Below are 27,682 nucleotides of genomic sequence, written 5' to 3'. Positions count from 1 at the left end.
GGAGGCGGGTGACGCCGAGCCATGGGGGGAGGGGAGGGGTGGCCCGCGGATCTGAAGCGTTCCTATTGGTGGAGAGAAGGAGTGAGAACGAGGCTTGAGCCAAAGAGAGAAGAGGGGCAAGGGGCGGGGCTAAGAAGGAGGCGGAGACAAAGGAACTTAACTGGAAAGAGACGAAGTGCAATTGTCCGCGCCTCGCTGCGATGGCGGCGGCACGGAGTACAGCCACACCGCTGGCGGCGGAGTCTTCCCCTCAGGAAGCTACCGTCTCTGCCGCCTCCTCCTCCTCCTACACCGCCTGCGCGGCGGCGGCGGCGGCGGCGGCAGCGGTTGTGACTGTCTCCTCCGCCACCTCCACCCCTGCCTGCCCGCCTGCCGGTGGCTGCGGCGACGGCGGCGGCGGCTTTGGCGGCTCCACTATGGCGGCGGCGGGGAGGGGGGACAGTAGTTTTAAAGTAGACACCCGCCCTTGCCTCAGAGAAGGTGAGTTCCCGTCCCGGGGTGTGGGGGCGGCCCCGTCTCCTTCGCTGCCTCAGTTCAGTCAGTCCGAGATCGGACTGGGCGCGGTTCGTTAGCGCCCCACCCCCCACCTGCTGTGGCGCAGTAAAGGCCAACCTCGCCCCTTCCCGCCCCGCCCCGCCCCGCCCCGCCATTGTAGCCCCGAATGTGCCAGACGGACGAAGCAGAGAAGGGCTTCCCTACCTCCCCCTGCCCCGAGAAGGATGGCCCCCAGGAAAAGGAACTGCAGGTATTCACAAGGCAGGAGTTCGAAGGGAAAAAAATACCACATAATTTCTCTCCCAGTCAGGGCGCTTTAGTATTCTCTGTAGGAAGCTGAGGTGTGATTTGGTGAAAGCGGAGGAGGCAAGGTAGAAAAGTGCAGTGGAACTAGAAGGTCAGGGTAAGGGAAGGGGGACTGACGGAGAGAAGGGGCAGAGATGAGAGAGAAAAGGCCAAAGAAACGAGAGGGAGGAAATCTCCCTTTGGGGAAATTCAGCATCTCGCAGCATAGAAACTTGCAGTAGTGTACGTAAGGAGAGACAACATTAGACATTTGGGGAGGTTAGAGTGTATATTGAGCTTTAAGGTAGGATCGGTTGGATTTTAGGATCGTAGGGTCTGGTGGAGGGGGTTGTGCTGAGGAAAGAAGAGAGGGAGAAGCACAGATTTTAGAATTTTCTTTGGCTATTTGAGGGTGTGACCTTATAAAGCAAGGTTTTCATGCCCATCTTTAAGGTGGTTTTGGTTTTAATAAGTGCTTTTGTACCTACCAACAGGTATTACTCCTAACATAAAAAGATATTTCTTGACTATTTCAGTAGAAGTGGTATTTAGTTCACACAAAGTATATTATATACTTGTAAACAGCCTACTAATAGCAAACTGTAAAATTTGCCATTGAAATGTGTTTTAAAGCAGTATTGGAAATGCTTCTTAGGTGGTTGAGACCAAGTCCACCGCAGAAGATCTCAGTAAAGCATTTTGCCATAGTAAAGTTCATAATTATTTCCAGTATATTCTGTGTCACTGTATGCTGCTAATTTGCCTCCAAAGTGAAAGATCGTGGACGCCAAAATAGAGTAAAATAATGTAAGTTACTTTTTCTTAGGAGGACACTGCATTAAAATTTTCCCATAAAAATAATTTTCTCTTCACATTCTTAAATTATATATCCCATAACCTTTGACTCCTTTCACTTTGGAGGAATGGCAAAGCAGTAAAAAAAAATCCCTTACAATATTTGTCATATGCACATTACATAAATGGCACTTACTAAATATGGAAGTTAGAAATACACTGTAACATGATGTTTTTTTAATTTATTAACTCTCTTACTGAAAGCAACTTTTGAAAGACTATTATTTAGTGCATTCAGTCAGGCTGCATTTGTACAGTTGTTCTGGGATGAAAGTATGAAATCTCCTGGATTTTTTGTTTTTATACCAAAGTTTCTGTCTATAACCAGCAGGAAGGAGAGAACAGTTTTTCAGGGGTGAAGATCACAATTCAGTTTGGCTCTCATGGCCTTTTCACAGTAAGGTTTAGGACCAGCATCTTATGGAAAAATGCCTTTTTGCCTGGCTCTGTGACTGGCTTGGTTGCATTATCTTTGATATGCAAGTATTAATGGCTTTAAGAGATATAAATTCAGAAAGTAGCATCAATACCCTGTCTGTACTACTACTAGCTGGTAAAAATGAGGAGAGCCCTTGAATAGGGGTCTGGCGTAGTGAATCTAGCTTCTGTTGTTAGTTTATCCGCTAGATTTTTCTGACCCTGAACAGATCCCAAGCTTCCTGGATTTGGGTCTTGACATTTTTTAAATAGAGGTAATGGAGTAGCCAAACTCGAGGTTGATTTCAGATCTGAAAGCATGAACCATGATTTTGCAGTTCTGCATTGATAATCTTTCGATGGCATTTCCATGGCTGTACACTGGAACAGTGATTCATAAGCCATAGAAACCTTCATCGAGAGTTATGACCTGACATTCAGTGAGTAATGAAATCTGTGTTGTAAGTGTTGAGACAATTTACTAAGATATGAGAAACCAAATATAATTGCTACCTAAAAATTATCTCTTACCATTTCATTTTGGGTAAATATCCTTCATTAACTGTTCAGTCCAAACCAAAACTCTTAAATTTTCACCTAACAAATTTTGCATATTTGATATAGTACACTGTCCAAAACACTATTAGGTCTCAAAATATTTTTGTTTAGATATTTATAAATGTCATAAGTGGTTACCAATTATGATAGTGGCTAAAAGAGAAGAGAGAAAAATGTTTCTTGGTGGTGTGCCAATGTCTTTTGCTTGTTTATTTTTTTAAGTCTTAGTTAAGAGATGGCTCTAACAGGTGGCAAAGAATTGTCAAGATTCAGATTATTATAAATCCACTCCAGATAGGACCATTAAAAGTTGTTTGATAAAGCATTTGCTGATCCATTTTCAACTGTAGTCAACATTCCGGAGGATTTCATCTGTCTTGGGGTTGGTAATGAGCAAATATCAGTGGAGATTAGAGATTGCCAAGCAAGGAAGATTAGAAACTCTGAAAGGTTACAAGTGGGAAATTGGGCAATCAGCATAAAAACAATCAACAAATAAAAGAAATGCCAAGTGAACACACATGAAAAAAGCACATACCTACCCCAAATTCATGGCAAGGGGACTCATGAGAGTTTGAGGGACCCTTCACATTTCATTCAGTGAAGTTTTTCAAAAATGTTTAATGGCTCAAAACTGAATATTCATCCAGTATTGATGTTGCCATGTGATCATAGTAAAAATCAAAACAAAAATAAACAAAAGCCCTCTTGTTTATTTCCCTCTTCCTTTTAAGAAAAAGAAATTATTAAATGGATTCTCTTTTAGATTGGAGGACATGCTGGCATTTAATTTAGTTAATGATCTGTTTGCACAGCCATTACCTAACAAGACTTTCCTTTGTCTTGATGTTATTCAGTAAGTTCAAGTGCAGCATAAGAAAACCTAGTTAATAGCCTTTCCTTCATTTGTTCAGGAATCATTTATTGAACACCTGTGTGTGTGCACGTGTGCACAGGCTCACATGCACCTGTGCCAGGCACTTGGTTCAGTGCCCAGAATATACAGGCGCACTAGACACAGCTATATTATAGAGCCCAATAGTAGTGCTTGATAGTAAAATTATAAAATAAAAAAATAATTGGGGAAAAAGCAGTTTTAAGGGTAACTAGCCAGACTCCTAAACTATCAAGGCTCCACCATCGTTTACTGTAAATCTGTACTTTGCCCATGGTGTTTCAAATACTATAGGCACACTAAAACACATTATATTATATATCTAATGTTAGTACTAAGGAAGAATAATTAGCCAACTGTTAGAATTAATTTTTTTCCAGACTGAAGCAATTTATTTAACACTTGAAGTTGTTGGCATATTTAACAATCATCAGATAGACCATAATACTGATAAAGCATTATATGGGTTAATTTATAAAATATATTCTTAGCAGTTATCTAATAAACAACATTTGTCATTGATTGAGTACCTACTGGCATAATTGCTTTGCTTTCCAAATTGAGACAATCTTCCAATGTCACATGAAGTATTTTAAACTACTATGAAACATACATTCATTCGCTCATAAACTGAAGATTTTATAAAAAGAGCAAAATAATTAAAATTTTAAAATCAAAATCATAGGTTTTATTTTTCACTGTATTTTATTTTTACAAGAGATAAATAAACTGACACCAAACATTGTAAATGGATGACCACAACAAAAGCAACGATTGCAATTACCAAACACGAAACACACTCATACTATTTCATAATATTGCCATTCAGTCCAGTAATCCTCCACTGTAACAGCTCCTTTACTTTGCAGTGAAAATTGATTTCTATATTTTTTTGTCTCTTGAGTCCCTGTGGGATTTTTCTTTTATTCAAACAAAAGGTCACAAAAATTATAATCATCCTCATCAGTTCACTGAGTCCCATGTAATTAATTTTTTTTCATCTTGACCTTTTGTTAGCACTTTTATGAATTCACCAGTTTTCCATTAGAGTTTTGAAAATGCTTATTCATTCAGTTCAGCAGTATACTCAGTTACCAGAAACCTGTATTTGTCAGAGTCTTTTCCATGAACACCTTGAAGATGAAACCCTTTTATAGGAACATTTTTGTGAAAGCATCAGAGTACACCCAGAACTGTCTGTAAATGACAAAAGACTTAAAAATGACCATGGTTAAAGATTTGATGAAAGTTCATATTAATGCAATTGACAAGGATATTTAGTTATTTCTGAAATATACATTTTAAAGTAATAACTAGAATTATGACATATAACATTATACCAGAACATACAAGATTTTTAGAAATTTCATGTAATGTCTAAAACATTTATATTAATGTATTTCCATACAAATAACCCAAAGAAAGTTTAGTATTAGTTGTTTTTCTTTGTTTTTTTTATACTGCAGGTTCTTATTAGTCATCAGTTTTATACACATCAGTGTATACATGTCAATCACAATCACCCAATTCAGCACACAACCATCCCCACCCCACCATGGTTTTCCCCCCTTGGTGTCCACACGTCTGTTCTCTGCATCTGTGTCGCAACTTCTGCCCTGCAAACTGGTTCATCTGTACCATTTTCACATACAGGCGTTAATATACAATATTTGTTTTTCTGACTTACTTCACTCTGTATGACAGTCGCTAGGTCCATCCACGTCTCAACAAATGACTCAGTTTCGTTCTTTCTTATGGCTGAGAAATATTCCATTGTATATATGTACCACAACTTCTTTATCTGTTTGTCTGTCGATGGGCATTTAGGTTGCTTCCATGACCTGGCTATTGTAAATAGTGCTGCAGTGAACATTTTGGTACATGACTCTTTTTGAATTTTGGTTTTCTCAGGGTATATGCTCAGTAGTAGGATTCCTGGGTCTTATGGTAGTTCTATTTTTAGTTTTTGAAGGAACCTCCATACTGTTCTCCATAGTGGCTGTATGAATTTACACTCCCACCAAAGTGCAAGAGGGTTCCCTTTTCTCCACACCCTCTCCAGCATTTATTGTTTGTACATTTTTTAATGATGGACATTCTGACCAGTGTGAGATGATATCTCATTGTAGTTTTGATGTGCATTTCTCTAATGATTAATGAAGATGAGCATTCTTTCATGTGTTTGTTGGCAATCTGTATATCTTCTTTGAAGAAATGTCTATTTAGGTCTTCTGCCCATTTTTGGACTGGGTTGTTTGATTTTTTGATATTGAGCTGCATGAGCTGCTTGTAAATTTTGGAGATTAATCCTTTGTCAGTTGCTCCATTTGCAAATATTTTCTCCCATTCTGACGGTTGTCTTTTCATCTTCTTTATGGTTTCCTTTGCTGTGCAAAAGCTTTTAAGTTTCATTAGCTCCAATTTGTTTATTTTTGTTTTTATTTCCATTTCTCTAGGACGTGGGTCAAAAAGGATCTTGCTGTGATTTATGTCATAGAGTGTTCTGCCTATGTTTTCCTCTAAGAGTTTGATAGTTTCTGGCCTTACATTTAGGTCTTTAATCCATTTTGAGCTTATTTTTGTGTTTGGTGTTAGGAAGTGTTCTAATTTCATTCTTTTACATGTAGCTGTCCAGTTTTCCCAGCCCCACTTGTAGAAGAGGCTGTCTTTTCTCCACTGTATATTCTTGCCTCCTTTATCAAAGATAAGGTGACCATATGTGCGTGGGTTTACCTCTGGGCTTTCTATCCTGTTCCTTTGATCTGTATTTCTGTTTCTGTGCCAGTAGCACACTGTCTTGATTACTGTAGCTTTGTAGAATAGGCTGAAGTCAGGGAGCCTGATTCCTCCAGCCCGGTTTTTCTTTCTCAAGATTGCTTTGGCTATTCTGGGTCTTTTATGTTTCCATACAAATTGTGAAATTTTTTGTTCTAGTTCTGTGAAAAATGCCAGTGGTAGTTTGATAGGGATTGCATTGAATCTGTAGATTTCTTTGGGTAGTAGAGTCATTTGCATAATGTTGATTTTTCCAATCCAAGAACATGGTATATCTCTCCATCTATTTATATCCTATTTATATCAACTTTATTTTTTTTCATCAGTGTCTTATAATTTTCTGCATACATGTCTTTTGTCTCCTTAGGTAGCTTTATTCCTAGATATTTTATTCTTTCTGTTGCAATGGTAAATTGGAGTGTTTTCTTAATTTCTCTTTAAGATTTTTCATCATTAGTGTATAGGAATGCAGAGATTTCTGTGCATTAATTTTCTATCCTAGTACTTTACCAAATTAATTGATTAGCTCTCAGAGTTTTCTGGTAGCATCTTTAGGATTCTCTATTTATAGTATCATGTCATCTGCAAACAGTGACAGCTTTACTTCTTCTTCTGCAATTTGGATTCCTTTTATTTCCTTTTCTTCTCTGATTGCTGTGGCTAAAACTTCCAAACCTATGTTGAGTAAGAGTGGTGAGAGTGGGCAACCTTGTCTTGTTCCTGATCTTAGTGGAAATGCTTTCAGTTTTTCAGCATTGAGGATGATGTTGGCTGTGGGTTTGTCATATATGGCCTTTATTATGTTGAGAAATGTTCCCACTATGCCAACTTTCTGGAGGGTTTTTATCATAAATGGGTGTTGAATTATGTCAAAAGTTTTCTCTGCATCTATTGAGATGGCCATATGGTTTTTCTCCTTCAATTTGTTGATATGGTGTATCACGTTGATTGATTTGCGTATATTGACGAATCCTTCCATTCTTGGGATAAACCCCAGTTGATCATGGTGTATGATCCTTTCAATGTGCTGTTGGATTCTGTTTGCTAGTATTCTGTTGAGGATTTTTGCATCTATGTTCATCAGTGATATTGGCCTGTGGTTTTCTTTCTTTTTGACATCTTTGTCTGGTTTTGGTATCACAGTGATGGTGGCCTCATAGAATGAGTTTGGGAGTGTTCCTCCATCTGCTATATTTTGGAAGAGTTTGAGAAGGATAGGTGTTAGCTCTTTTCTAAATGTTTGATAGAATTTGCCTGTGAAGCCATCTGGTCTTGGGCTTTTTTTTGTTGGAAGATTTTTTTTTTTTTTTGCGGTACGTGGGCCTCTCACTCTTGTGGCCTCTCCCGTTGCGGAGCACAGGCTCCGGACACACAGGCTTAGTGGCCGTGGCTCATGGGCCTAGCCACTTCATGGCATGTGGGATTTTCCCGGATTGGGGCACAAACCCATGTCCCCTGCATCGGCAGGCAGACTCTCAACCACTGCGCCACCAGGGAAGCCCCTGTTGGAAGATTTTTAATCACAGTTTCAATTTCAGTGCTTGTGATTGGTCTGATCATATTTTCTATTTCTTCCTCCTTCAGTCTCGGAAGGTTGTGCATTTCAAAGAATTTATCCATTTCTTCCAGTATGTCCATTTTATTGGCATAGAGTTGCTTGTAGTAATCTCGCATGATCCTCTGTATTTCTGCAGTGTCAGTTGTTACTTCTCCTTTTTCATTTCTAATTCTATTGATTTGAGTCTTCTCCCTTTTTCTCTTGATAAGTGTGGCTAATGGTTTCTCCACTTTTTTATCTCCTCAAAGAACTGGCTTTTAGTTTTATTGATCTTTGCTATTGTTTCCTTCAGTTCTTTTTTAATTTATTTCAGATCTGATCTTTATGATTTCTTTCCTTCTGCTAACTTTGGGGTTTTTTTGTTCTACTTTCTCTAATTGCTTTAGGTGTAAGGTTACGTTTTTTATTTGAGATGTTTCTTGTTTCTTAAGGTAGGATTGTATTGCTATAAACTTCCCTCTTAGAACTGCTTTTGCTGCATCCCATAAGTTTTGGGTCGTCGTGTTTTCATTGTCATCTGTTTCTAGGTATTATTTGATTTCCTCTTTGATATCTTCAGTGATCTCTTGTTTATTAAGTAGTGTGTTGTTTAGCCTCCATGTGTTTGTTTTTCTTACAGATTTTTTCCTGAAATTGATATCTAGTTTCATACCGTTGTGGTCGGAAAAGGTACTTGATACAATTTCAATTTTCCTAAATTTATCAAGGCTTGCTTTGTGACCCAAGATATGATCTGTCCTGTAGAATGTTCCATGAGCACTTGAGAAGAATGTGTATTCTGTTTTTTTGGGATGGAATGTCCTATAGATATCAATTAAGTCCATCGTGTTTAATGTATCATTTAAAGCTTGTGTTTCCTTATTTATTTTCATTTTGGATGATCTGTCCATTGGTGAAAGAGGGGTGTTAAAGTCCCCTATTATGATTGTGTTACTGTTGATTTCCCCTTTTACAGCTGTTAGTATTTGCCTTATGTATTGAGGTGCTCCTATGTTGGGTGCATAAATATTTACAATTGTTATATCTTCTTCTTAGATTGATCCCTTGATCATAATGTAGTGTACTTCTTTGTCTCTTGTAACAGTCTTTGTTTTAAAGTCTATTTTGTCTAATTTGAGAATTGCTACTCCAGCTTTCTTTTGATTTCCATTTGCATGGAATATCCTTTTCCATCCCCTCACTTTCAGTCTGTATGTGTCCCTAGGTCTGAAGTGGGTCACTTTTAGACAGCATATATATGGGTCTTGTTTTTGTATCCATTCAGCCAATCTATGTCTTTTGGTTGCAGCATTTAATCTATTTACATTTAAGGTAATCAGTGATATGTAAGTTCCTATTACCACTTTCTTAATTGTTTTGTGTTTATTATTGTAGGTCTTTTCCTTCTGTTTTGTTTCCTGCCTAGAGGAGTTCCTTTAGCATTTGTTGTAAAGCTGGTTTGGTGGTGCTGAATTCTCTTAGCTTTTGCTTGTCTGTAAAGGTTTTAATTTCTCCTTCATTCTGAATGAGATCCTTGCTGGGTAGAGTAATCTTGGTTGTAGGCTTTTCTCCTTCATCACTTTATATATGTCCTGACTCTCCCTTCTGGCTTGCAGAGTTTCTGCTGAAAGATCAGCTTTTAACCTTTTGGGGATTCCCTTATGTGTTATTTGTTGTTTTTCCCTTGCTGCTTTTTATATTTTTTCTTTGTATTTAATTTTTGATAGTTTGATTAATATGTGTCTTGGTGTGTTACTCCTTGGGTTTATCCTGTATGTGACTCTCTGCACTTCCTGGACTTAATTAACTATTTCCTTTCCCATAATAGGGAAGTTTTCAACTGTAATCTCTTCAAATATTTTCTCAGTACCTTTGTTTTCCTCTTCTTCTTCTGGGACCCCTATAATTCGAATGTTGGTGCGCTTAATGTTGTCCCAGAGATCTCTGAGACTGTCCTCAATTCTTTTCATTTTTTTTTCTTTATTCTGCTCTGCAGTAGTTATTTCCACTATTTTATCTTCCAGGTCACTTATCCGTGCTTCTGCCTCAGTTATTCTGCTATTGTTCCCTTCTAGAGAATTTTTAATTTCATTTATTTTGTTGTTCATCACTGTTTGTTTGCTCTTTAGTTCTTCTAGGTCCTTGTTAAATGTTTCTTGTATATTCTCCATTCTATTTCCGATATTTTGGATCATCTTTGCTATCATTTTTCTGAATTCCTTTTCAGGTAGACTGCCTGTTTCCTCTTCATTTGTTAGGTCTGGTGGGGTTTTGCCTTGCCTCTTCATCTGCTGTGTGTTTCTCTGTCTTTTCATTTTGCTTAACTTACTGTGTTTGGGGTGTCCTTTTCGTAGGCTGCAGGTCGTAGTTTCCATTGTTTTTGGTGTCTGTCCCCAGTGGCTAAGGTTGACTCAGTGGGTTGTGTAGGCTTCCTGGTGGAGGGGACTCGTGCCTGTGTTCTGGTGGATGAGGCTGGATCTTCTCTGTCTGGTGGGAAGTTCCACATCTGGTGGTGTGTTTTGGGGTGTCTGTGGCCTTATTATGATTTTAGGCAGCTTCTGTGCTAATGGATGGGGTTATGTTCCTGTCTTGCTAGTTGTTTGGCACAGGTTGTCCAGCACTGTAGCTTGCTAGTCATTGAGTGGAGTTGGGTTTTGTCGTTGAGATGGAGATCTCTGGGAGATTTTTGCCGTTTGATATTATGTGAAGCTGGGAGGTCTCTTTTGGACCAGTGTCTTGAACTTGGCTGTCCCACCTCAGTGGCCCAGCGCTGACGCCTGGCTGGAGCACCAAGAGCCTGTCCTCCACGCAGCTCAGAATAAAAGGGAGAAAAGGAAGAGAGAAAGAAGAAGATAAAATAAAATAAAGTAAAATAAATAAAAAATTAATACCTGAAATAAAATAAATTAAAAAAATAATTATTAAGAAAAAAATTTTAAGTAATAAAAAAAAAAGACGGACAGACAGAACCCTAGGGTAAATGGTGAAAGCAAAGCTGTACAGACAATAATCACACACAGAAGCATACACATAAACACTCACAAAAAGAGAAAAATATACATATCATTGCTCCCAAAGTCCACCTCCTCAATTTGGGATGATTCGTTGTCTATTCAGGTATTCCACAGATGCAGGGTACATCAAGTTGATTGTGGAGATTTAATGCGCTGCTCCTGAGGCTGCTGGGAGAGATTTCCCTTTCTCTTCTTTGTTCGCACAGCTCCCAGGGTTCAGGTTTGGATTTGGCCCCGCATCTGTGTGTAGGTCGCCTGAAGGCTTCTGTTCTTCACTCAGACAGGACAGGGTTAAAGGAGCAGCTGATTCGGGGGCTCTGGCTCACTCAGGCCGGGGGGAGGTAGGGGTACAGATGTGGGCTGAGCCTGCAGCGGCAGAGACCCCCGTGACCTTGCAACAGCCTGAGGCGCGCTGTGTGTTCTCCTGGGAAAGTTGTTCCTGGATCCCGGGACCCTGGCAGTGGCGGGCTGCACAGGCTCCCGGTAGGGGAGGTGTGGATAGTGACCTGTGCTTGCATACAGGCTTCTTGATTGCTGCAGCAGCAGCCTTAGCGTCTCATGCTCATCTCTGCTCCCCTGTTGATGCACTCTCCTCCGTGGCTCCGAAGCTGCCCCCCTCCACCGCCTGCAGTCTCTGTCCGGGAAGGACCTTCCTTGTGTTTGGAAAACTTTCCTCCTTCACAGCTCCCTCCCAGTGGTGCAGGTCCCGTGCCTATTCTTTTATCTCTGTTTTTTCTTTTTTCTCTTGCCCTACCCAGGTACGTGGGCAGTTTCTTGCCTTTTGGGAGGTCTGAGGTGTTCTGCCAGCGTTCAGTAGGTGTTCTGTAGGAGTTGTTCCACATGTAGATGTATTTCTGATGTATTTGTGGGGAGGAAGGTGATCTCCGCATCTTACTCTTCCATCATCTTGAAGCTCCTCTCATATCCCTTTTTAATCACTTCTTTTCCTTTGTTGAATGCAGAATTAAGTCCAAATGCCCTGATGAAGCCAATTATGATTTGGCCTCATTCCAAGCTTTCAATTATTGTCTTTCATATTCTTGTGTATCCCCAGGTACCTTTTTTCCACTCTTTTTATCTGAATTTTATTCATCTTTTAAAGCTTAGTTCAATACCTGTTCACCTCTAGAAAGCTTTTCCCAAACTCCTCAGCAGGAACCCACTGTACCTTATGTCTTAAATCACTTATGACATTTTGATCTTGGAATCATAGTTCTTTTTAAAAATAATTAATTAATTTAACTGCACCAGGTCTTAGTTGCGGCACGGGGATCTTTAGTTGTGGCCTGCGGGATCTTCGTTGCTGCATGCAGAATTTTTAGTTGCGGCATGCAGGATTTTTCAGTTGTGGTATGCGAACTCTTAGTTGCGGAATGTGGGATCTAGTTCCCCCACCAGGGATTGAACCCAGGCCCCTGCATTGGGAGTGTAGAGTCCTCACCACTGGACCACCAGTGAAGTCCCCATGTTTCTTGCTATACACATCTTTCTTACTAAGTTGTAAATTCCTTGAGATTAGGAGTTATTCACTTGCTGTGTCATTTCCAACATGTGGAACAGTCATGTATTTATAATGGAAAAAAGTCAAGGTAAAACAAAGTTCCACTCCACACATGTGACAAGTTATTTCGATTTCAGTGAATCCTAATTTCCTAACCTTCAGAATGTGGCAAATATCATTTACCTTGCAGATTTATTTAAAGAACTAAAGGGGTAAGCTATTATCTTGTTTACACATAGAGGGCCTTCAATAAGTGCTCTTTCTTTTTTCTTATCTCTTTCCAAAATGTGTACCATAGTACTTTGAAACTAACCTCAGTAAATACCAATAAAGCTAAATGATGTGCAAGACATTGAGGACCTGAACTTGGGTAGTGTTATGGGGAATTAAAAGGAAGAGATGGATATCAGATAATGTTATAAGCTAGAATTGACATGAAACAGTGATTTGCTGGGGAGCAGAATGGCTGAGATTTTGAGTCTGGAATATTATGCCACTTAATAAAGAAAAACAGACCAAGATCTTGTTTGAGAAAATGAGTCAAAGGCAATAAGTCTAGGTAATACCATTCTAAAGGGAAAGTTGTAGGGGTACCAGTAACTTCATGGACTTCATGGAAATTTATCTGGGTCACCAGTAATGAAAGGCTAGGTTAAAATACTTAGCCTTCATATTTCCCAACTTGAGTGTCAGTGTCAAATTTTGACTATTAGAAGTGGGGAAATCTGGAATTAAAGGTTGATCTAGGAAAGAAATAAGTTACATTTTAGGAATTGTTGAACCTCTAAATTAGTAGTTTCCTTTTGTCTTCTTAATGGAAACTTTCCCTCTGTAACAAGTTATATTGCCACCAAATGATAATATTTACTTATTATTAAAGAATTTAATAGGAAGCTCAATATCTTATCACTATGCTCAGATTGCATATAGTAGTTAATTCTGAAACAAGGCAAGTCCTGAAATACATTTTAGTTAAACTCTCTACCTTGCTGACTTTAAGAGTCAAAGTTAGAGAAATCATATATTTTAAAACAACCTAAAAATAATTCAGAGAGGATACTATATATTATAGGGATAAATTTTTATGTGTTCATCAACTTGTTTTTGACATGTTCCTAGTTACAGTTATTATTATCTTGAGCATGCAATTTAAGTAAGCATTTTAATCCATACAGTGGTACTGAAAACAAAGCTTAGTTGTAGATATCCAACACAACTTTTAAAATAAATACCTCTAAAGGTTTTTAAATAGAAAGTCCTACATAATTCTTGCAAAAATTGAAAGAAAACAGTTGTACAGAAAATAAAATGTTAAATTTTCTCCCTTTCTTCCTTTTCTAGCCCCACTTCCCAAAGTTAATCACTTTTAAATTTAATTTATATCTTTCCATATTTTTTATATGTGATGTATATTTAATTTTTGTTAGTGTTGGAAATGGATGTATTGTATTTATTGTTCTACAACTTTTTATCCATTTAATATATCATTGGCCTTTCTCTGTGAAAGTATGTGTGGTATCAGCTTATTCATTTAAATAGCCAAATAGCAAACAAAATTTTGATGTTTTGTGATTTATAGATGCACTAATAAATTTGGGGGGAATACATTGCAGCTGTTAAGAAGTTTAGATAGAAGTGTGGACCTCAAGTGTAAATTCAGAAAATTTTGGCATGTGTTATTTATTACAGTGAGAAACATTTAGAAATAACACTTCTAGATGGTATTATATGAACATTACTTTATAGCTTTGGGGGCTTCTGTGAGACTTGTTTGGCCAGATGAATGTGCTAATGTTCGTAGAACAATGGAAAATGTTTGCCTACTGTGGGCAAAATTTTTTTGTGGTTCTGTGTGATTTTTAGATAACATTGGAACCATAGCTCCAGATAAGTGACAGTCTTATAACAATGCCTTTTTAAGGATTGTCTACTATAAAACACAAATTCCAAGGCTTGGTTTTTTAATCCTGCCGCTCATTATTGGTGCCCCAAATCAGTCTACGAAGCTCATGAAGTTACTGGTACCCCCATAACTTTTCATTTGGAATGGTATTGCCTAGGCTTATCATGTTAAATAAATAGCACTTGCTATATCCTACATTAGAGGCATATTTATTATGCTCATATTAAATTGCATACTCAATAAGCAAAAAGCTTTTACTGTAGCCTCACAAGCACTCAGGTTTGAGGTGGTATATGAAACAATATGTAGTTGAAGAATGAAAATGATACTTCTAAATATTCATTTATGTGATATATAGTCTCATTACCCTTTATTTTATTCATAGATATGACTTGGAAAGAACAGGAAAAGACTGAACTTTTTACAGATAATTTTTGTAATATATGTGGAGTGGTGCTGCAGTTTGAATCACAAAGGATTTCACATTATGAGGTAGGTTAAAAATACTGGGAATAGAATCTAAAATAGGTTTTTAAATATAACAGATAAACTTCATATATTATCTGTTTTTGATTCTTATGAGAATCCTGTGTGTTATTTCCCTTTGATGGATGAGGAACCTGGCTCAGAGAGGGACAGTAACTTACTAGCTTAAGTTTGGAGAATTCGGGTTTAAACTTAGCCTTTTTGACTCCAAAGCATGTTTTCTTTTTTTCACATTATTCTGCCTCCATTTGTATCTATCAAGCCACTATATCCTTCATGTCCTTGTAGTAAATATAAGGGAAGTTTTATAAAGCTTGTGTAGGAAACAGTTAATGTGAATCAAGGGATATTATTGAACTCCAGAGTTTTCCTTTACAGTAAATGAAGGATAAAAACAAAATGAACTTGTCTTGCACTTGATTTAGCTACATGTTTTTAAGCACAGTACCATAGAATTCTAGAGTTAAAAGAGGAATGTATAATGTTCTTACTTCTTTAGTTTATTGATTAGAAAACAAACCCAGAGGGATAGTGATTCTGCATAGATAATCTTGGCATGACTAAGCTTAAAAATGATTTCTTCTAATTTCATATCCAGTGTTCTTTCCTTTCTTTTAGTGTTGTCTCCCATTTCTACATCATATTATGAACTATTGGATTTATTTTCATATCTGGTATCTGTGTTAACAAAAGTACTAGATACATTTACTTAAAAGAAATATAATGCCAGTTCTACTTTTTTAAACACCTCATCTTGTTTTGCCCATTGCTAATCTTATTGGCAACTATATTTCAGTCCTTATGTTGATTGGGATTCAATTACTGTAATTACAGATAGTGAAATTGTGTTGGCTGTGGATTGAGAGGACGTAGATTCAAGTCTTAACTCCACCATTGTTGTGAAACCCTGGGCAAATCACTTTACCTCTCTGAGCATGTTTCTTGAGCCTGCAAAATGGGGGCATAAGATCTCTCTTACTATACTTGTGAGAATTAAGTGAAATCAGATATGTGATTGTGCCTAGCATATCCTGGGACCCCAAAGCTCAAAGATTTAGAGTTAATAAAGAGAGACATATAATCAAGGGGCTCTGTGATAACTGTGGTTGGAACCATTTGAATTTAAATTTGAAAAATTACTTTTATGGGCTTATGAAGTACTATTCAGTGTAGAAAATATACAAAAATATGAGAAAATATGAATCAATCATAATTCTGTTGCTTGTAAGTAAGCATCATTTAATTAACTTCTGTTTAGTTTATATGATTCCAGTATGCTTTCTAAACACACAGACATATTTTTACAAAAGAGAATTGTATGTTGTTTTGCACTTGCTTTTTCATATAAGAACATATTCTGAACACTTTGTCCTATCATTACATCGTTGTACTTTTCTGTAATAGTTTAATGGCTATAAGGCATTATGTTATGTAATGTTGTAGCATATTTTTAAATTTAAGTGCCATCTGTAAGTTTGGTACTTAAGCTTGTTAAATAATCAAATCAAAACTATACATGACTTTCCATATATTTGAAAGCACTTCTGTGCAAATATCCTACTTGAAAAGGTGATTTTTTTCTCTTTAGTATACAGCTTGGTTAATAGTGTCAGACTATCTCAGCATAGTATTTATTGTTCATGTAAAATAGGACAGTACTGCAGAAGATTTGAATTTTAATGAGGTTGCACTTATTAATATTTCCTTTTGTATTTATACTTACATGTTTAAGAAACCATTCTTTGTTCTTTTGTCATATAGATATTTCTGTTTTCTTCTAATACTTTTAAAAGCTTTATTTTTTAGGTTAAAGTGTTTGATCCATCTGGTATTGATTTTCACATATGGAGGGTGGTAACATTATTTTCCATACAGATAACCAGGTATCCCAGCAATATTTATTTAAACAGTCCATCCTTGCCTCACTGATTTGCAGTGGCATCTCTATCATAAGTTAATTTATATATATATATATTTATAATATTATGTTCTATTGTATTGCTTTGTTTGCCTGCCTCTATAATAATTTCACCTTATTAGTATAGCTTTAAAATATGCCATGATACCTGGTAGGGAAAATTTATATGACAAAAAACTCATTATAAAGTTAAAAGACAAGCCACAGATTGAGTGCTATTTATAACTGATATAACTAACAAAGGATTAGTATCTAGAATATATAAAGAACTATATATCAATTAGAACAAGAAACAACCCAGTAGAAAAATGGGAAAGTGTTATAAACAGGCTATAGAAGAGATACTTAACTTCAGAAGTGATCATATGGGAAATGCAAGTTAAAGTGATAATGAACTAACTATCTTATCAAAACCATCATGCTCGCAAAAATTGAAATCTAATAGCACTTAACACTTCAGGAGAATATAGGAAGACAAATCACTCATATATGCTACATTTGGAGTTGTAAACTGCTTCAACATCTTTTTTTAAATTAATTTTTATTGGAATATAGTTGCTTGCTTCAACATCTTTGGAGAGAAATTTTATAATACCTATTAAAGCTGAAAATCCTCATACCTTATAAGCCAAATAGTCCATATCTAGGTGTCTACTTTAAAGAAACTCTTGGACATTATATTAGGAGATATATTTACATATGTTCAGTGCAGAAATGCTTGTGATAGCAAAATAAACAGAAACATAACTGCCTTCAGTAGGTAACTTGATGGGTAGCATATAGAGTGGAATATTATGCAGCATGTAATATGAATGAACTAGAGCTCTATGTATCAATATGGGCAAATCTTACATAATATTGAGTTATAAAAAGTTGAAAAGGATATGAATAGACTGATTCCATTTTCATAAAATTAAAAAAATGACAGTAGTACATAATACTGTTTATGGGCACATGCATATCTAGTAAAAGAAGAGAAGCATAGAAGAAATGATATAGACCAACTTTAAGATAGTGGTTACCTATCGGGAGAGACTGAGGAGGGGAGGGATTGTTGGCATGAGGAGATAGGACTGTATGTGTAAAATTTCACCTCTTTTGAAAAGGAGATCTGAAACAAATATAGAAAAATGTTAATAGTATCTGTTAAAACTGGGCAGTGGGTATGTACTTCAACTATATTATTTCCTGTGCTTTTCTATATGTATATATTTCACAATTTAAAATGCTGTAGAGAGAGGGTAAGTAGTTGCCTCACAGTATATGTTCAGGAATGTTAGTTTCCCTTCTATTTACACCAACATTTTCGTTATTACGTATTTTGTTCTACATTTGTTCAGAGATTTTTCTAATGTGCCTAACCTAGAAGAGTTAATTTCCTCACATAAAAGAATTTTAGAGGTAAGCAGTACAGGGCTGATGTGACAGCTCCATAACATTATCAGAGATCTAGGCATTTTCTCTCTTTCTACTCTGATGAACTAGCCTCTGTCCTTAAGATCCCCCATAGTCCCAGATGACCTTTAAATCTTAATTCCAGAAGCAGGAGGGAAGAAGGTTAGAAGAAGGGTTCATCCTCCATCCTTTTAGGAGGCTTCCCAGAAGTTCTACCCAGCATTTCAGATTACATCTTATTGGCCAGAATAGAGTCACAAGATTACGTCATGCTGAAAGGGAGGCTGGAACATGCAGTCTTTTAGCTGGGTATATTGCCTAAGATGTGTAACTAAGGAAGAAGAATAAGTTTGATATTAGGCAAAAAAATCTAGGAGTCTCTGTCAAAAACAAAAACCTAGAAGTTATTGGACTCTAAATTACAGCATTATTTTCATTTTAATTGAGATTTAGAGATTTGAAAGCATGTGAAGCCTTTTCGTAAACTTGGTACACATTAAATATATTTCAATTCACGGGTACTGTCCTCAAATTTGAAGAGGTGTAAATTTGGGGTACCTCTGTTATTGAATAAACAAAGTCATATTATATATATATATTTTTAGAGTGAAAAACATGCTCAAAATGTTAGGTTTTATTTTCAAATGCATGGGGAACAAAATGAAGTGCCTGATAAGAAAATGAAGATGGATGTTAGGAATTTTCAGGTGAGTGGCCTTTGTTGATGTTCTAATTCGAAAGTTTGAGTTATTGAATCTTTCTAACAAGATTGTGCTTATTTCAGATGCATAGGAGTGAAGTAGTGGACAGAAACAAATTTTGTGATCTCTGCAACATGATTTTTAGCTCCTCAGTTGTTGCTCAGTCTCACTATGTGGGGAAATTCCATGCTAAAAAACTGAAGCAATTAATGGAGGAGCATGATCAGGTATCTCCATCAGGATTTCAGCCAGAGATGGGTAAGATCACATTCACCTCTTTAACTTCAATACAGGGTCTCTCTATAATTTTTCCCCATCTCTGCCATCCATTTTTTATTGGAGAGACTTTTACTCTGCCACAGTAACTTGGTTCTTCTTCTGCCTGGTTAATCTCTTTCTGTATCCTTGTAATTTAATATAGAGATCATAATTGCTAGCTGAATTTTAAGAAATGTTGTGACCTCTCCTTTTCAGTTTATTAAATCCAAATAAAAGCAAGTTATTTGCTATGTTGCTATAAAGAAAGAACAATAAGCAACCTGAACTCTCCAGTTTCTAATCAAATTATAAAGTCTTAGCTACTTCTTACTTCTTCCCCTTGGCATCTATCTCATTCTTCTTTTTTTGCTTTAGTACTTTCCAAAACATTATCTCATAGTGTGTGTTCAGACCAATGTCTTCACCATAATATAGTTATGTTGCAGCATTTTCTGACTATAACTATAGCCAAAAAAAAAAAGGTATGGAATCTTCTTCTACCAGATTGCTCATTTCTTTCTTCCTATGAATATAAAGAAAAGGTACTACTAGCATTATCAATCAGCAGTTATTGAGTACTTATTTTATGTTAGATGCCAAAGATACAGAGAACTGTGAAACGTTGCTGTTTCCTCCTTCCAGTGATGTTGGGCCGCCAGCGCATGAGAGAACTGACCCACAGATCTCACTTCTGGCCTGAAGTGGCAGAGTACACCCTGGAAAACCCAGCCTGTATTTTGAAAATGTGCCTGTATTTTGAAAATGTGTGCCAGAACAAAAAATAAGATGATCAATTCTCTGGAATAAATAATTTACCACATTCTCACTAGCTTCAACACTTTAGGAATAAAGCATGTCTAGCATGGAAATTTTACCAACATTAATTTCCAACTCATAGTGTAGGCCTCATCAGCATTAAAACATATAGTTTTCTTAATAACTGAAACCAGAATTATTTTTAAATTTATTCTAGTTTCTCTAATTTTTGTATATTTGTTTTTCTGCCTGTCAGTCAAGAGGGACAGAATCAGTGTGCCCTACAAGAGAAAGCATCTTGTAAAGCCTTATCTTTAGTTCCCAGAATTCATAAATTTGGGCTCAGAGAGGAGACTAAATGAAAGAGCTCTGAAATAACTGTAAATGTGGAAACATAATTTTATAGCCTTAAACAACTGCATAAATTTTATTTTGATACAGACACCACAAATCTGGACTGAATAGGTGATTTACTTTGCTACTCAAGAAAGACACCAACTTAGAATTTGGTACCATCTCTTTTACCCTCACTAATTTCAAGAACCATCCTAAGACATCTCTTATGCCTTCATTGATTTTTCAGATGAATAAAATTCATTTGAAATACATGCCTAATGCTGAATATTCTTTCCTGTATCTTTGTTGGAGAAACTTGGTGACAGACTTGTATTCAAATTTCTATTCTCACAGAAGGAAATTCTTTTTAGCCTGAGTACCTTTATCCAACAGCCCTATATGGAAAAAGTCCAGAGATAGTAGGCTTTAAAAAAACTCTAACTTTCCCTAATACTTTATAAGAATGCAGCTCTAATAGCTGGACACATGTTGATCACTTTTCATTATGACTATTTCAGCAGGTGTGCCTATTACTACTTCTGCTGAGTCAACTTTTCTGAAGCCCCTTGTTGTCAAGCCTCCTCCAGGTGGGATTAAAGATGAGACTACGCCTTCCTCTTCCAGCAGTGCTTTGGATTTGAATAATCCAAACAAGTATTGTAAGCTCTGTCCTGCTTCCTTTAATGGTCCATTAATGGCCCAACAACATTATGTTGGGAAAAAACACAAAAGAAATGAAGCTAAGAAGAAGTTTGTAGACAAGTTAAGAGAGAAACCTCTTCCAGCAAAATCAGATGCAAATGGTAAATAGTAAAATTATCCCAAATCTCTTTCTTAGAAAGTTTATATTTTATTAAACATATCTGGCTTATGTATATACTATTTTGCTTTTACTGAATACAGGGTTTATAATACTCATGGGATCATAGAATTTTCGATAAGGACTTTAGAGTCCATATAGGTCTGTCTGTTGGTTTTCTAGAAAATGAGACCCAGAAAGGTTTAGATGACACTAATAAAATATAGATATTACCACGGTTTCATATTATATCATAGGTACATAAGGAAGTATTTTAAATTAGTATCATGTAGTTATATCATTCGGTCACTAAGTATGACTTAAGTGTCTCTTAGTTGCTAGGCTAGTTATTCTTGGGAATACAAATGAAGATATACTATTTTCCCTGAAGGGGCAAGTGTATAACTAATTGGGTTAATAATACTTCATTGCAAGAGGCTGCAGACATGGATTTTTGTGTACATATTTTTGGTAACCAGAGGAGCCAAACATCATGGTTCAGAAAAGCTTTATAGAGGAAGTATATGATTTAGATTGATAGCAGTGGGAAGGAGAGAGGATGAACAAAGGAGCTGAGAAAGAGAGGCAAGAATTCAGGTGCAATAAAGATTCTGATCCTGACTGGAGTGATCCACTTGCTCTTCTAACCATATGTTTTTTCATTTTTCCCCCACAGGCACCATCTCACTACTAGTATTTTTATTCCCTTTTCATATTCTCTTCTCCACCCACTTTTCCTCTACTCACCATTATTTTTCAATTCTTTCCTTACTAGACCTTTTTGCTTAATATGAAAATGTTCATTACTCCCTCCTTGAAGCTTTATTCTTTGTCATTAGTAACTCCTTATGTTGTTGTTCTTTTCCTGTGTTTCTATTTATTTTCTGTTTTCTTTGGGGGCTCTTTTTTAAATTCATTGTCTAAATGTAGACGTTCCCATGGTTCCATTCTTGACCTTAATCTATAACATGATCTAATCTGTTCCTCTGATTTCATTTGTCATCTGTATGCTTATGACCTTTCTGCAAAGCTTTAGATTCATATATTCAAAGAGCAGCTACCTCTTCACCTGTATACCTCATAGCCATTTCAAATCCACTCAGTCATTCAAAGTAGAAACCTGTAGTTAATTGTAAATCCCACAGCACCATCTACTTCACTTCCTATATCTAATGAGGCACCAAGCCATGACTGTTTTACCTCCTGAATCTTACTGTTACCTTTTCTCCAGCCATGCTTTTCCCACACTAGTTCAGGCCCTCAACATCTTTTCTAGAGTTTTGCTACTCAAAGTGTGGTTTGTGGCCAGCATTATAAACATCACTTGGGAGCTTGTTAGAAAAAAGAATCTCAGGCCTCACTGCAGACCTACTGAATCAGAATCTGCATTTTAACAAGATGCCTAGGTGATTTGTGCTCACAATAAATTTTGAGAAGCATTGTTCTAGAATATTGCCACAACCTCTAACTACTCTCCTTGCCATCAGTTTTGTCTCCCCAGATCTACCCTCAATTTAACCACTAGAGTGTTTCATCTAAAGTGTACATCTTTTCATGTCATCCCCCTGCTTAAAAGTCCTTATTTCTCTATTTTCTAAGGATAAAAATCTAAGCTTCATAGCTCTCTACCATCTTGTCCCTATCTCCTTCTCCAGGCTTATTCCCTGCTACTTCCTGCTATGATTTATGTGGGTCAGAATCTACAAACTGCTTATGGTTTCCAGAAACCATTACCCCATTTCTTGTCTCTGTGCCCTTCATGCTGCTGTTTTGCCTAGAACATCTTCATGTCCCTCTTCTCTTGACCAACTCCTACTCATTTCACTTCTTTCAAGCTTTTTCACTTCCTTCAAGGCTTATATTCTGTGCTTCCTTAACCTGAATATCTAATTATCTCTCCCTGTGTCTTTATCTCCCACTAGAATGTAAGGTCTTTGAGGGAAGGGACTTCATCTAACTCATCTATATTTCCAGTACTAGAGATAGAAACTGGCACAGAGTAGGCCTACCTCAATAGAGATTAGTTTAATATATGAATCAGTGAACTATTAACCTTTATTTATTGAGTGCTAACCCTGTGTTTGTACTATTAAGTTTTCTGCTTAATGTGATTCAGCATGTCCCCAAAAGTTACATAGAGATCTGTATTTTTATCTAGGATTTTAAAGAACATTGATTTAGGCAAGTGTAGAAATAGAAGTGGTAGGGCTTCTGAAAGTCGTAGATGTTTGGAGAAATGACAGACTTCCACTTGTTAGGGTATTTTTCCCATCGCTACGCTGAGGGTGATCTGAAATAAGTGGCTTCTAGTTTGTGGCATTAGGTAAATTGGAACTGAGAAGTGTGTCAGCCATGAGAAATGTGTGCACTTTGGTCACTTCTGAAAGGAGGGTCATTTTAGTACTCTGAAGTTTCAAGGTTATTAGATTGAGAGAAGGATTTTGGTGAAATTTTTATCTGGCTGGGGAGGCGAGTGCTGATCATCAGCATAATTTAATCCAGTCATTGAAGTCATTTTATACTAGCCTCTGAAGATGAAGCTCAAAGAACAGATTTTCAACCCTGCTTTGACTATTTCATTTTGATAACAGTAAACATTTGAGGATTAAGAAAATAGCTGGAGAATTTAAAGTAGCAAATGAGAATTGCAAAGAACAGCTACAGCAGAAGCCCATATTATAAGTGAGCAAGCGGTAAGACAAAAACAGCTTAACCTGTGCCACTTTAACTATATTCACTCTTCACCCATTTTCTCCCTTCTTTCTGTCTCTGCCTTTTCTATCTGCTATGGTTTATATATGTTTCTACTATATCTAATCTCTTTCCCTTTCTCTTCATCATTCTTACTGCTCTCTTCATGTCCCTCATTCAGTCCAGATCTTATTAGCACAGGAATGGCTACCATAACAATATGGAAATAAAATATGTATGTATTTTTAATTTACTGTATTTGTTTTGTTTACTTTACTAATTTCTAGCCCCATTATTGCACTTAGATGTCTCACCTTCACCTGTAACTCAGCATATCTAAAACTGAATTAATAATCTTTCCTAAAACCACCTTAAATTTACCAAGTTTTCTTTCTTTGCCAGTAGTACCACTATTTATTAGTCACCTACACTTGAATCTTTGAGGGCATCTTTGACTAAATTTCCCTATCTCCTATCCGTCCACAGTCTTATCAGGTCTTTTTAGAACTATTTCTTCTTCCTTTATCCTTCCATTGCATTTTCACTACCATCATCTCACAGTTTAATGCTGTAACCACCTTCTGAAGGCTTTACTTATACCTCATTGTTATTCTCTCACTACCTAGTAGCAAGATTTCAACCCAGGATCAATTCCACTGTCCACTTGTTCTACTTTTATATTCAGAACACTGAGTGATGCTATGGAGAATTATATAAGGCTAGAGATTGGGTGCCTCTACAGAGTCTTAGTATCCAATCTCTGTGGCCTTTTAGTCCTACTTAATACTTTTCCTTTTCCTTCACTTTCCTTTCAGCAGTGATTTTTAAGCCTACACCACTCTCCAGGACTCTCTTCTACTGTTCAACACTCCCCCTCCTCACAACATTCAGGCAAGCTTATTCCTTATTTCATCAAGAAAAATGTGGCCATCAAATGTGGTAAACAAGTATCTTGCCTTAACCAAATAATCCCTTAACCTTGAGTTTCCCTTTAACTACTACACTTTCCCCTTCTCTTCTTTGCCAGGTTTTTTTTTTGTTGTGTTGTTGTTTTTGTTTTTCAAATATACTCTTAACTGTCTTTACTGATATTCACTCCTCAACTCATTACCATTTGTTGACATACATTCCCCCAGCCCTCCACACCACCACTGTACCGTTCCACTGAAACTGTCCCTCACAGGGTTATTGTGACTTCTAAATTTCTAAATCCAATGACCATCTTTACTCCATTCACTAAACTTTCCTCCTTTGACATCAGTCTCTCCTGTTCATCCTTACAACTTTGTCCTTTACTTCTTGATTTTTCATAGTCCCCCTCCTCCTCTACCATCTAGTTTAAAGAGTGGTGCTCTCCAGGGTTTTTATCATTATGTTGGTGTTGCTATGCCCACCCATACATTATCCTCAGGACATCTCACCCACTCTGATTGTCTTAACTAACCCCCATCCCCTGACTTCTCCAAAATTAACCTATCTTCTGCCTTTCAAATTCCCATATCTAACTGCCTATTGGACACCTTTACATGAAAAGCTCACAGATATATCAGACTCTGTGTGTCCAAATTCAAACTCACCAATGCTTATTCTCCCACCTCCTAAAATAGTACTTCCTTATGAAGTTCCAATTTCAGTTAGGATCACCACCCACTCAGTCACCAAACTATGCTGAGAGGTATTTTAGACTTCTCTAGATTCCTCCTTCTCCCTTATATCCCACATTCACTCAGTCATTAAATTTTGTCTGTTTTAATGGTAAGTATTTCACCAATATCCCTGCTTCTCTCTACCCCTACTGTGACCTTTCTAGCCCATGCCCTCTCATCTCTTGCCTTATGTAACTGTGGTCTCCTTACTTCCAGGCTTGCTCCTCTTAAAATTACCCTCCATATTGCAGTTAGAGGAGAGATTTCTCTAAAACACACAGCTGACCATGTTACTTACTACTTAAACCACTTCAAGGTTTCCCAGCCCACAGAATAAAAATCTAGGCTCCTTAGCATAATATAAAAGTCTCTTTGATGTGATATACTTTTGCCTCTCCCATCTCATCCCCTTATATTTTATTCTGCAACAATTCCAAATTTTAACTAGTTACTGTAAACACTTCTGTGTTCTTTTCATGCTATTTCCTCTGCCTACAGTACTCTTCTCAACTCTTAACCGTTAACTATTTTTCATTTTTCCAAGTTTAACTAAGGCATCATCTCTTCCAGTAGCCCTCTTCAGGCTCCCATATTGTACTAAGTGCCTCTGCTTCATTGAATTCCCATAGCTCTTAAGCATACTTGTCTTACCTTTTACCAAATGAGATTGAAATCCTCTGTTCATGTGTCTGTTTCTCACTTGGATTTGTGAGCAGCCTGCCCAATTTATTAATCTTGTACCTCTAGCATCTAGCATGATGCTTGGTGCCACAGAGGTGTCTAGTGTTGGTTGAACAGGTTATTTGAATTCAGCACATCATGCTCATTTCTGTCTCTTCAGAATATTGATATTGTTTTCATCCCCTGGAATTCCCTAACTGCTTTCCTTACAATTCAAATCCTTCTTTTCCTCCAAAGTCCATCACAACTTCCCTCACTTCTCTAGCTCTTGGTATTCTCCCCTTCCTCTGATTTTTCATAGGTATTACTGTTCATTGACAGTTGCATTAATTATAGTCCCTTAACTGAATTGGCCCCCTTGAGACAAAGGATTGTATTTTATTCTGCAATATCCTTCTCAGTGCTTTATATGAGAATGAGTATATGGTTTTTCTCAATATTTGATAATTGTTTATTGAAAGGCAGTGTTGTGTAGTGGGATAAACATAGATTTGGAGAAATGTTTGAAGTCAGTTGCCCAGTTGCACCTCAGATTCCTCAGGTATAAAACGAAAATAAGACTACTTCACAGGATTGAAAGAGGATGAAATGAAGCAGTATATACAGTACCCATCACAGAATGGGTCATCAACAAATGTTAGTTTTCTTGAAATATTTTGTTTTCCTGCCGTAATTTAAAAACATGTAAACTGGACATTTTCTATTTTTCTTCATAAGCTAAATGCCACATTAAGTTGCATTTTTGCTTGCATGTAGCTCTCAGTTGATTTAAGATATTAGATCAATGGTTCTCATTCTTGACTACATACTAGAATCATGCAGGCAGCTTTTAGAAATCCCAATGCTCAGGCCATCGCTAAAATCAATTAAATTAGAATCCCTGGGACCCACACATTAGTGTTTTGTTTTCTCTTTTTTAACTCCCCAAGAGGTTATGATATAGAGCCAAGATTGAGAACCAAAATGTTAGACTATAAAGATATGCAGTTCCTCAATCTATCCTTTGAAAACAAAGACCTTAGTCCAGGGAGTTATGAGGTACGGCTGTGATTAGGAGAAAAGTGGACTCCACAAGTGTTAGGTTATGGATGATTCTGAAAGTTACAGGTTGCAAAGAAGCTTGAGTTTCTGGGTGAAGTCAGAAACGGAATCCTAGCAGGGCTGAGGGGAGCAAAGTTTGACAGGCCCAAGGAGCAGACTCAGATAGGAGAATGGACAGTGTAAGGAGCATAGTAGAGGCAGGTTTCAGTAGGATCAGACCAGGAATTTTGATCTTGGGGCCAGTAAATAGACTTCATGTCTTCACAGAAAGGGTTTACACCATTTTTATATATTATTTTCTGAGATGTCTATATCCTAGAAAAAGATAAAGAATATCAGTGTGTGAAAAAGACAAGGGCTAAGGTAATAGAAAGCAGACCATAGTTCCAGAACTGCCTCTGGATCTTTCATATGTGACCTGCAGCTGCTCTAAACTACTGTATTGCCTATATTATAATCTTCTGGTATAATTTGTGACAAAACTAAGGAGGAACTGAGGAGAACATTATGTACAATATACTCTATAAGCACTAAACAAATATGTTAAACCTCTGAAATATAATCTGAGTTTATAATCATACTGAAGATCATTGACTTGATAATCTAGGCAGTGGTGCTCAACAGTGTCTGCACAGAAAAATCACCTAGACTGCTTTCAAAAAGTAAGAAAGCCTGGTTCTACCCCTAGAGATTCTGATTAAATTAGTCTTATGTGGAGCTGTAACATGAATATTTTTAG

General features: G+C 37.0%; 1 protein-coding gene across 1 annotated transcript in view; it reads left to right on the top strand.

Moving 5' to 3' along the window:
- Positions 1-200: 200 nt before the first annotated feature.
- Positions 201-27,682, top strand: part of ZMAT1 (zinc finger matrin-type 1) — a 39,641-nt gene continuing 12,159 nt past the window's right edge. The window contains exons 1-4 of the mRNA XM_065901278.1: positions 201-480; positions 14,621-14,727; positions 18,640-18,741; positions 18,819-18,993. Of these exons, the coding sequence (XP_065757350.1) occupies positions 201-480; positions 14,621-14,727; positions 18,640-18,741; positions 18,819-18,993 (664 nt within the window). The remainder of the gene's footprint in view (positions 481-14,620; positions 14,728-18,639; positions 18,742-18,818; positions 18,994-27,682) is intronic.

The sequence above is a fragment of the Phocoena phocoena genome, chromosome X (assembly GCF_963924675.1).
Source record: "Phocoena phocoena chromosome X, mPhoPho1.1, whole genome shotgun sequence".
In the NCBI taxonomy this organism is placed as follows: domain Eukaryota; kingdom Metazoa; phylum Chordata; class Mammalia; order Artiodactyla; family Phocoenidae; genus Phocoena; species Phocoena phocoena.
The sequence above is the reverse complement of the archived record's forward strand: the minus strand, read 5'-3'. Positions and strand labels throughout refer to the sequence as shown.